The sequence below is a fragment of the Tribolium castaneum genome, chromosome 4, assembly GCF_031307605.1.
Source record: "Tribolium castaneum strain GA2 chromosome 4, icTriCast1.1, whole genome shotgun sequence".
Taxonomy (NCBI): Eukaryota; Metazoa; Arthropoda; class Insecta; order Coleoptera; family Tenebrionidae; genus Tribolium; species Tribolium castaneum.
Window position 1 is genome coordinate 4,316,083 of NC_087397.1, and position 12,663 is coordinate 4,328,745.

The 12,663-nt window shown below is 37.0% G+C and overlaps 1 protein-coding gene across 1 annotated transcript in view; it reads right to left on the bottom strand.

Annotated features, from left to right (window-relative positions):
* jeb (jelly belly) overlaps positions 1 to 3,118 on the bottom strand; it is a 34,209-nt gene extending 31,091 nt beyond the window's left edge. Inside the window, exon 1 of the mRNA XM_008203287.3 lies at positions 2,694 to 3,118. Coding sequence (XP_008201509.1) covers positions 2,694 to 2,934 — 241 coding nt within the window. The 5' untranslated portion in view covers positions 2,935 to 3,118. The remainder of the gene's footprint in view (positions 1 to 2,693) is intronic.
* Positions 3,119 to 12,663: the final 9,545 nt, after the last annotated feature.

The window sequence follows — 12,663 nt, forward strand, 5'->3', positions numbered from 1 at the left end:
GTTTGTCGCGGATGTTTGTGGAAAGTAATGACGTGAAGCGCTGCGACGCTGGTATCGGCACCGCCAATAATTAAGACGTTGGAGCGAGCGCCAGCGCATAAACGCACCGAGTTCCCGAAAACAATGTATTAAGCGCGAAACAAATCGCCGTTTTATCTGCAATATTGGCCAAAATCGCGACCGGTAATTTACGTGTCCGGAAATCCGATCAAGGACCGGAAGTACTTAACCGAAAATCGATCGCGTCTTCGTCATTTGTTTCGTTTAAAGCAAATAAATTCCTCCGCTGATAAAGTTCATTGGCCATTAAGGACCAGATCGATGCTATCTACATGTTTGTGTCAAAAACAAGGTATCAAAGCGGCCCCGCAACCCCTGCAACATCCGCCGCCGAGACAAAATATTTCTGGAGTTTGGCCCAAGTTTCCCCTTTACACACACATTTATCAGCTATATTTAGAGAGACCTTTCTCGGCGATATTAGGTTATCGAGATGCGACGTGGTCATACATCTGGGACCACCCCCATTTAGCGCTAATTGATTTCTCCTACTCGGCAAAAAGCGAGCTGGGCTTGTTAGCTGTTTTATCCTGCGACCGCAAAACACCGGTAATTTACACAAACGCAGAAACGCCCTTTCTATATTTTGCATTTAAATTTTCAATATGGGGATGCTTTCAGCGGTTTCGGATTTATAGGCAAGTCGCAAATGGAAACTTTCACCCCAAAGAATCAGATATTCCGAAGAATATGAATTTTATCATACACGATGATGCACCGTCTGATTCACTTTTACTATTTGCGTTCGGATTGAAAATGTTGGTAAAGCGGGATAAATTTTCGAAAAAACACGTCACTTAAACAGACATGTCATATTTCAGCGTCTGCGATACAATCTATTGTGTTCCGAATGGTTGTTTTGAAGCAAAGAAAACAAACATACGTCCCATTTTACTTTATAATACGGGCGGAGTATGGAGAAATGAAATTGAATATCCTTTTTGTATTAAAAGGTCTTGCAAGTGAATTTAAGGAGCGACTCTGACGCGGTTGGAACAAGTGGCAATTTCCTCTGATCTTGAGAATGATCGCACTTCTCAGCGAGTAATAACAGAATAATGGAAAACTTTATAATAGCGGGGAAATTGATAATTAGAAGTTTTCGGGATAAGCCTCAGACTTTGATAACAGGAAAACGCCGGATGCTCACTCGGACGAAAAATATTGCTTTAATATTAGGTGGAAGGCTTTTGAAGTTGAGTGTTTTGATTGTTGGTATGTAATTTAAAATCAATTTAATTTAATAATGTCAATGAAAATTAAATTTCGCTCTGAAATTTCCATTTTCGCAGCATCCCCCGGGAATCGTTTCAGCAGGAAAGAAATAAGATACCGAATGCACCGACAGTGATAAATACCTCCGCAGATGTTCAAAATTCATGAACACTTCCACTCATATTAAAATGTTCAAACTTGCGCTTCATTCCGCAGTCAACAATACAACCAATCCAAGTTTGGTAAAAATATTCTACCAGTGAATTAACGTAACGTTATTGATTCAAGAACCGAACCTTCGCATTATCATTAATAAATTTCATTCAGTGCGTTCCACAATAAGCTCGGTTTTAATTACATTTCCATTGACATAAAGCTCGGAAATAAATGCGTTTCTCTTGTAAGCCGCCGAAAAAATACGCCATAAATAACGGGAAATGTTTGTATTTTCGGATGCAAATAAGAACATTTGTAAGTAGAATTACCCCATTTCTTTTTTTGAATAAAAGTTCCAACCGGTATTACTGGTATTTTTTCACTTATGCCTTTTCTTATTGCAAGATCGCCTACTGTTTAACATTTACCACTTTTCACCACACTAGAATACTATCGTTTTCCGAGTAATTGGTGTTACTAATGAACCAGATTTTGCTTTACGAAACGAGAAAATTGAACTGTATCATCTTTCCGGTCCTTAATGAGATGCCCTTTACCACTCTACAGTTAGTCGAGTTTTAATCATCTCCAATTAAAATAAAGAGCAACTTCAACTAATATTCTTTGAGTAATAATAATAATCTACACGCGTCAGGTGTTTTCAACCCCCACCTTGTGAAAAGCTCTAACGTTTCAATTCAAATTTCAAAATAACCCAGACGCTAACATATTTATTATGGCTTTACGAACTCATAGAACTTTAACATTGGCGCAAAAAATTGGTTATTTGATTTAAACAAACAAATATCGATCAGGGTTGCAAAAGGATCCAAAACCAACATTTTGGGTGTCATCCCTTGTTGCCGCTCCCCCTTATTTCTAAATTTTAAATAGCACCCTCTAATTTGACATTATTTGAAATGTGGAAGGAATGTTGTTCAGTATAGTTAGAGGAGCAAAAATGTACTGACTTATATTTGAATCATAATGCATCAGGAACATAATTATAACGTATGATTGTTGATAAGGAAGTAACTAACAAGTCTAATGTGCAGTAAACTTTTGGCAATTTTCTATCGTTAGTGCGGTCTTTTTTTACGTACGTATTATTGAGTTTCACTTTTAATTAAATGATTGCTGGTGCTGGGGAATGAAGTAGGATGATGGAAATGGGTTTGTTTGGGTTGAAAAAATCAAATTTTGCTGTTGAACGGTGCGTTGTGTGCAATGCGGTGTTTGTGGCTGTCATGCAGGCGTCTTACCGATTTGGGGCACGTCGTACTGGCGTGATCCTCTGGGTGAGCGCAGCATGAGTTGCGAGTTGACTGCGACAAGCTGTGGCAAATGCTGTGTCATATCTACAGTGGCAGGATTCTGTCCGATGGGTTGCTGGTCCCGTTTCTGCCAGACGTTGGGCCTTCTGAAGGAGTCCCGCTCCAGGTGCAGCGGCTGCGGAGTGGCCACCACGCACACCCAGAACGCGGCCGCTACCACGGCCCACATCGCCGCATACACTCTCACGCCTTCAGGTTATCATCGCGTCCAACCATCAGTTGACCAAGCTGCGAGCCACTTGTTGACGCGCGTCCAAATCGCGAAAGACCCTCGACCGAGTGGACGTCCTCTTCGCAGGAAGCTGGCTGCTGCTGAGGGCTGGGAAGGCGGCTCGCGACTGCCGGGACGGCGGCCGCCGCCGTCGTCTCGACCGAGTCCGCCCACGCGCCCCCACCACCGCCTCACAACGCCGCTCCCCATTCAACTCGCACAATTGTCCGAAAGATTACAATATGCATTATTCAGACGCACCAAGACCTGGACCTGAGCGAGGTCCGAGACTGACCGGAGGACGGGCCGACGACGACGGCACGGCGCCACCGAGGCCGGAAGGAAAAAAGACCACCTGTTATGCCGATTCCTCTCCATTCATGGATTCTGACACGATGCACGACATCAGACGCATTTTTTACAACACCAGGAGGTATCGATTGCCGCGCAATTGACCTCCACAACACCAAACGCAAAATCGGTTGAAAAGCCGAAAAGGCACCCGCATGTTATTACGCAACTTTGTAAAGACAACCGTCATCAATCATCAAACACTGATCGATGCTGTTTCATAATTAATACTTCCACAGCCATTTGCATCTTTCACGCGTCATTACTAATTTCCCCATTCAATTGAATTATTTTTGGAGAATCATTAATTTACTCACAGACACTGTACAGTATTCAGATATTTAGGTCTAAGACACGAGAAAGTGTTCTCCGGGTTATTATTTCATTCGTGATAACAGTAATTAATTGATAATTCAGTGTAGATCAAGGAGATCCTTCATATTTGCTTCCTGTACTTTCTGAGTCCCTCAGAGTTTTGTTTTGGACCCTTTTCTCCTCTTGATCTAAAGAATCAAAGAAGACAACACTACTATTGTAACTAATAGTGACAGCATATCCTTGTTAAATGATAGAGCCGTAAAAATTCAATCTAACGTGAATTACTGGTTTTACAATTGGTCGTTTGGTCGTAAATTTAAATAAAACTCAGAACTCAAAACACAAAATTTTCATGTTAAGTCTTGGTAGAAAAGAATAAATTTAACAAAATTTTATTTTACGTATTTTTATATTTTTTCTTGTGAATTCAATTATCCAGTTTTTTACGGTGTTTGGCGTATTTTTTTCTGTTGTAAATTTATATACTCTAATAACTTATCTCTACCTTTATTATCAGCTGATGTACCGGTTTTATGAAAGGGTAATAAAACAATTTAGTTTAATTAGGTACATCACTAATTGCTAGAGTAAATACTTCAAACAGCGAAAAGGTATTAATAAACATGAATAAGGGTCGGTTTAGAGAACATCTGATTGCAATCAAATTCAAATTTAATTCCCGATTAACTTGACATTTGTTAATGTTATGTAAATGGCTACTCAATTCTCATCAGTTTAATCCTGGATTAAATTTTAATTCCGCCTATGTAAGCCGGCCCTCTGTGAATTAAACAAACCTACGTTTATTCACAAAAAGACGTTGAGATCGTATCTTTAACAATGTTCAATTCACACGGCATATACATGTTTTTATCAGTTTTGATGAAATTTTGAATAAAAAATAAGAAAATCACTTAACTAATAATCACCCTTTTCAAAACCCCGCTGCAAAATCTGACTTGCTAAACAACGTTTTACATTCAATAAAAACCAAATTTTGCGATACATTTACTCCTATAGGTATGTTCGTAAAAATTACAACCTTTAATTGGTCTAAAAAACACAATCAACTAATTGAGTTTTCCCACAACTTTGTTGTTCTTGCATAAAACATTTTTGCCATAATAAACCAAATTTCCATTATTCAAATTAAACAACAGTCGGAACCAGATGTTTTCCAATTAATGTAGAAAATCTATTTAAAATAAATGTTTATTAATTTACACCCATTTTTATTGTTAAATTGAACAACTAACATGTTATTTATTAATTACCGATATCACACTTTACTCATAAAAGTGAGTTTAATAAAATCAAACAAATTGTGCTATATTATGTGGTACCTATCAGGAACGATATTTGAAAAAAGCACCAATAAACAAACTTAAACGATAAATTTCGTATGTTGTCACCATAATTTATTAACTGACTTTTATTAAATAATTGCAATGTGTTTTTTGTAAGTTTGATATTTTTCAAATAACAGTAAATATAAACCGCTTAAAATAGGGTCGAAGCCAGGGTTGGAATAAAAATCACTAACCGTGTGGTTCGAATTTTTATTTATTATAAGCCAATAAAAAATTATTAGGTACATTGTTTCTACCTTTCTACATTGATTACATCAAAATGATTTTGAAATTGTGCCCGCACTGGTCGCTAAGGCTGAATTGTTGTCAATCTGTCCATGTCGCAAGCCCAAGCAATCAAAATCAATATTAATACCAACTAATTTGGTATCGTCAGATCCATACAACGCGTCCTTCAACTAGCGAATTACCCCAAACGGTGAGGACCGAATCGAAAAAAAGACCACCTGTTTGCCTTGTCCATTCACAGATTCTGGCTGTGCTAACGTCACTTATGTTTTTGATGGTGGTGTTGTGGTATTGGTCGCAAGGGTAGCATACAATATTGATTTCTCACCCCAACCACCACTACAATTATTTCAGACACAATCCAAAGCACCTCGTCCTCGACGCATGGCATTATTTACAAATAATTGATGGAAACAAACTGAAATTGCTTCAAATTGCACTTGAATGTGAAGTAACTGATTACAGATTTAATAGATGGTCGAGTGCCCTCCACAAAGAGGCCAAACGAAAATAAATTACGGTAATTCGGCACTTATCGATCTGTACAAGTATCAACTATGACGTATTTTTTCGACGTCACCGGTACAAATTTTCCTAATTGCGGAAAAATTGAATGTGGACTTTTTGTTAATTGAAGGATTAAAAAATTAAAAAGCTAAATTGCGTCCAATCCATAAAAAGGAGAGCGTTACAAGTGGTGGTGAAACTTAATAGGCGCTAAAAATAGTCCAGCAGCTAAATTGATTGTAGAGATTTCATTACGCGCCTCTTTCACTTATTAAGTTTAGCTCTAATATTATTTTTTCTTGGAAACATCAACTCTTCGATTCATTGACGTATTGCTAACACTTGCTTTGGGACGAACCTTCGCGAAATGTGCTCTTAATTCCCTTTTAATAATTGCGTTTCTGTTGTTTCTTTTGCAAAAGCTTCATTTGTAGCATTTTCCGCTTGATAATTACGTTAAAACAAATTAGCATTTATTAGGAGGACGAAGAGAAGTTGGAATTGAAATAAGGACGGATAGATTTTGTTTCTGCGATGGTAATGATAAATTGTATCTCGCCCACGATTTATTCTCGGAACATGTTTAATTTTAACTAATGAAAATTATTGGATTGGACATGAAAGCTCCTGAATTGAACCCTCTCACCTGGTAATTTGAGTGTTTGACGATGGAAAATAATTGCACAAACAAATTTTTCTTTGGGGGAGAAAAAGAAATCTAATTTTGATTGATCCGATTTGGCGAATTTGGACGCTAACTGAAATTATGCACGGTTTTGAGCTAACAGTTTGCACGCTGAATAATAAAATGCCCGCTATCATTATTGTCAATTATTCTAACACTTTTTATTGAGATAAATATCACACATTATGAATCACCTCCGACCAACGTTCTGCGAACGAAACTCAAAATTGCAGTTTATGGCTGCATGACTATACTTTTCCAGAATTCAAAGGCCTTACCAAGACACACAACGATATATTTTTATATATTTCATTGGAATAGTTTAGGGTCATTACCTGTTTGTATGATACATGAATTTTCCCGGAAATTAATATCTTATTTAATTTTTCACAATATAAGAGTGACTCAGTTAATTATTTCGTCCCTGACATTCTTAAATCAACAATTCGACGCGTAATTTTTTTAAATAGAAATGGAAAATGAACTAGTTTTTTTACTGTCGTCAACATTTTGCGATTTTTATCTTTTGATTAATTTATAAATTCATAACACATCGCTATTGAATTACCAACTTTACGAACATCTATCGGAAGCCGTAAAATTTGATGCATCGGAAACTGCATCGCGCTAAAAGTCAAAGTTCACACCTATCTCTATTTATCCAGGTGTTGGAGCCAATGTTAAATGCCCATCTGACCCATCGTAACGACTCGTTTGTGGAATGACCTTTACCAAATTTAATTTCCAATTTTATCCACATCCAGTCAAAGTTTTAATGGTTTTGGATACGACGAGAGATAAGATTTAACGATCATATGCACATCAATTTCCTAAATGTCAGCGAGTCATCGAGACCCAAAACAAGCTAATCCAACTCTGAAAATATAAGGGCGCGAGCTTCTTCTGCTACAACGACAATTTGTCAATGTAGTCGACTCAAAGCCCACCCCGTTCTGTCATTATCGGAGCTTCCAGAACGCTTTTCGCATATGAAATACACGAAATAACGAGCTGTTCCGGTCACCCTGTCGCTCACGCAGCGCTGCTCCGTGAATATGTTACGGAAAAAGATGTCTACGACATTCTAAAGCACCGACGCTTCCAACTCAATTATTTCAGGCCCAAAATATCAAAAATTGCCGCTAAATGTCGCGCAAAATTTGCCAAAAATCCACTTCATCATGCGACTGCTACTTCTTTTGACCGAGCACGTTCTCAGCGTGGGCGCGAGAATTGGGCAAGTTTGCTGAAAATCAGGTGACAGTGACAGCGGCTCGTTACTTACACGATTTCGTCGGCTTTACAACAGGATATCTCACTAAAAGCCCCTAAGTTGGAGAGATTCGCGCCGGAATCACGATTAGGGGCCCGAGACAATCATAATTTTGGGCAAAGTTAATCGGCTACACGATTGCTTGCCCACCTTATTCTGAGATTGGCTTATAATAATTATTGGGCGATTGGACGATGATTAGCAATAAACGAAGTTATTTTTCCGAAAAAAATAATCCCTTTTGCCTATAAAGCACCTGTAGATACCGAATTTAGTGATAATAACTTTTACGGTCTCAGCTATTGCGATCGGAATATTCGTAGTTTTAGTGTTATCTCGGAGGTAATATAGACAGTTTTTCAAATTATCCCCGGGCATAACTTTCTACATCACCGAATAAAATTTAATTCAGGTTTACGATTATTATTATGTGGAGCGTCGGCTGGAGCTTGATGTAGGTTCTCACATGTGCTAAAAGCATCTCTTGACCGAACAGAGCCGTTTCACACTTGCTTTGTTTCGGACGTGTTTCTCACACACAAAAAATGCTTGTTTCATAAAAACGGGAGAGCTTGGCAGCTTTAATCTAAAAAATAATTTAGCTACTTTATTTCAAGAACCTATTACCAAAAGGAATCGCTCGTCGTTTACTTTTCTTTTATTTACTCGTTACACATAAGGCGGAGAATTTTATTTGATGTTGCGAGAAAGAAATGTTGATACGAAAATCAAATTCGGGATTTTTACGGGGTCACTTACCAATTGTTGTCAAATGGCTCTGTACGACCTGAATGACCACCAACACCCATAATAGGAAATATTTTCTCCGACTTGCTGCCATTTTCGATGTTTTGGCCAAACTAACACTAACAAGTTAAGTTTGCAAATTTAAATAAACTGGTGGGAATTATCTTTTATAGAGGTATTTCGACAGTTTTAATTTGCCTACTGATTACGTTAATCCCGAGATCAAACACACCCAGTAATGTGTTTGATAAAAAGGATTGTATCGGGATTTCAGCCCCTTGTAGTTCTTCAACTAAATTAATTTTATGAAAGGACTTTGCCCACTCATTGCCTTGATCTTGGATTAGAAAAAAATAATTAAACGTTTGTTAAATTGTCGTTTTTTTACCGATGTAATAAAATAATATTAATAGTAATCACCTTAATTCTCTTTTACTTAAAAAATCAATTTAAACATTTCACAAACAGGAAAGAGTAAAGTCTTAAATCAAACTAAGTTTTTCTCTTTGTGAATTGTTAATAAAGATGAAAGAGACAAATCTACTGAACTCTAAACCTCTAATGGCTCCGCTCACTGTCGAGAGTCCCTGCAACACTGTCTCTTTAAAGCAAATAAACATTATACATTTTATTGAAAAATGTTAAGTAGAACAAAAAATGTACTTAGGGTTATACCCTGTTAAACAGAAATTCACCATTTCCTTTTGTTTGTTTATGTAATTGCAAAATTTTTGCGTAAACCCATTTCGCACTATTAATATTTAGAATATCAAAATCCCCTCTGATTAAAACCGTATAATGTTGCAGCGTAACAACCAACCGAATCTGACAGCTTGGTTTAACCATTTTATAAACAGAATTAGTAAACAGTTTAATCAGATACCTTGCACCTGAATTATGAAACGACTTTGCAATTCAAAACTACAATTTCGAAAACCTGAACAAAATAATTTTAAAACAAGTTTCTTGGTTGCAATTTGATAGAACAGTATGTGTTTGAACGTTTGGGTGAAAATGATATCAGACAGAATCTTCATATACCCACAAATCATGTACTGGCACACAATGAAACCTGAATCTGTTGACAAAGAGAACTTTGAAATGACAATCCCGTATACTGTAATTATGTGCTGAAGAGTAGCACATTAACAATAAACAAATCGGCAGTGGAACACACTTTAAAAGCTAGTTCTTCCTGATGCAAATAACGGGTTAAAGATCTGGGACATAAAAATAATAATAAAATTTCAACGAACGAACTTCAACAAAAGACTTTAATTTTTCTGTTGATCCCGTCTAATCCCATAAGATTCATGAATGCATATGAAATATGAGCCAACTCACCAAAAACTGATCTGGAGTTGTTTGGAAAAAATGCTACAGGTTAGCCGGATGAGAATAGAAAGGTTTTCTCAACCTTTCCGGTTTAATTTAAAATTGTAATTTAACTTGGGATTTGATCAAAACGCAAAGGCACTTAATACGAACATGGGCATAGAAATTTTCAAGTTTTTACGTTGAAAGAATGAAAATTAGTTTAACGCCGTTGCGAGGTGGTGCACCTAACTTAATTATAATACATTTCACATAAAGTCAGGTTTCAAGTATAATCTGACTCACTAAAATAGAGATTTAATGCCGGCAGGTCCCTCTAATTATGGTAGTCTTGAAAGGACTAAGAGCTTTTAAATTTAGAAAACACCAAAGATATTTTTAGCATCGACTCTTCTCCAACAGGGATAAATTAAAACCAACATTTTTGTTCTGTTTTTAAGCGAAAAACCACTTTTTCAGCTTCTTCAACCACTCCCGGCTTGTGTAAGTCCCTTGATTAAACCCGATCGTTTCCCGCAAGAATACAGTCTCTTGTGAAATTAAAAGAGGTCAACAATCAGTGTTGGAAACACGCGATTGGTTCAGCTGGAGGTCCAGACGTGATCGATCAGATTCAATAATAATAAAATATCCATTCTGAATTATAAATTTTGATTTGCCCCCTATTTTATTTATTAACTAAAGATTTGGTGACTTTACTAATGATCTTTGCCGTAAAACCCACTTTAAAGCTCCTTTATTACATGAATGAATTAAAGTTTCATCAACTGAAAGTAATAAAGTATTCATAAAAATGAATTTTTTGTTAAAGTTACCATTCTTTCAATTCTGTAAATAATTGATTGACTCTTACTAAACTTAATTTTTTATAGATTATAGATTGTTTTGGTTAAACAAGTCTTAACAACAATGGAATAAATTTCGCTCACTGCAGAAATAGTGGAAGCTTGTGAGGATCTGGCTCTGTTAGTATTACGTAAAGTATAGAAGAAATGACGTAATTTCCCGTTGCTTGTTTACCGATGTATCCGTTTTATACGTCATTATACTACTCGAGATGTCATAAATCATTTGATAAAAACAAGCAGAATGATTCAAATAGCGACCCAACCGCAGAGCAATATCAATAAAGATGCCCACGCTTAGCCATCTTATATCGGGTGAATCTGGAGCTTCTGCATAATACTCGATGCCATACAAATCCAGCGTCCCACGCTTTTGTAACTTTATTAATTTAATACCAGCAAGTCAACAATTTAATTATGCAGCTGCAAACAGAAATTGTCTTCATCGATAAACACCTGAGAGAACTGGCACTTTCTGACGATAAACGAGCTAGAGAATCCGTACGGTGTCATGTTTTCGGGATAATACAACTCGAAACATGCCTGTTAATAATTATTAGTTGGGAAGTTATAACAAGACTTGTTGCTTTGCATTCGTTGCTCAGGGATCGCTTACAATAATCATGATTAAAACGTTCCAACAAAAATTATCCCTTAATGAGGAAAACTGAACTGAAAAACAGCTGTGCAGTACGCAAGACTTAACTAAAGGCAGATTCTTTATATTTCTTCCTTAATTTACTTAATAGCTGACAATAAAATAAAATATTTTTGCTTGACGTTCACAGTTCACAGAATTTTCTTTGTAACCCAATAAACAATGAAATTAACACTTATTTAGTTTAGCGCAGAATGGCATTTGCCGTAGGTGGTCCGCACCGGTGTAAATGCTTTCATTACGTCAGTGTGAAATAAAAAACAATTTACAGGTTAACACAAAGAATAGCACCCCCGCATTCACGTTTAATAAAGTAAAAAGTATTTGGATGAGCACTGATTTACCCAACAAACCACACATTTATTGGAACGAACTTGTAGTGGTAATTAAAGTTATTAGGGACATTTTCCATGCATAGGCGAATCGCACATGTCAAGTTATCCACATCAATATTTCATAAATGTTCTAAATGCAATTGCAATAAAATATTTATGCGCTGGAACATCCTTTTATAAGTTTGACATTTATTTGTGACAATAAATTTTATCGAAACATTTGCAATATTGAATGAGTGGATGCTTTCATAATTACCAAAAGCTAGAAATAAGCAGGAGCCGCTGAAAGCGGTGACAAGCTTAAGGCTTGAAAAGATAACACTATTATTAAACGTGGTGACTCATAGAATTTCGTGTGATTGTGTGTACACCGAGATGTAATGGAGCGGCAACTAAATCAAAGGGACTTCTTATCGCGTCCCAGTGTCCAAGAATAAACCGTCCAGATGGAGGTGTACGTGAGCGAGGATTTGCATTTAGATTAGACTAATCTGGCAAAATACGGCGCTCCAACTGGACTTAGTCCTTATTCTATTAGTCAAACATATGCGGCACATACACTATCTATAATTGAATAGGCTTGAGTAATCGCCGCTGCAATATGCTGCCCGGTTGTATTGTTCAATATTAAGTCATTACTGTTTACGATACACCTGATTTCGACTTGTTGATTACGAACACAATAACTTAAATAAAAAATCCCGGTCCTCATAAATACACAAATAGGCAAAATAAACAAAATCGCTGTTTATTTTCGATCTCAAGCCCCCGGTTGTAAATTTTGAAGCGACTTCTTAATCCAGGTTGCCATAAATGGGGATGCAAGCTTGATGAGGGCAGACCGGAACTGGGTCATCCTGGGGGAGGTCGCGGGTTTGGGTCAAGGCCATTACAGCTCTAATACCGGTTGCGCACACGTGTCTGAATATTTCAGAAAAAATACCGCAGATATCGCTTTTCCCTCTAAACAAGATAGACACAAAAATAGAAATGTCGTGTCTCTGGATTTAATTGTCCCACCACAACGAATGGAAG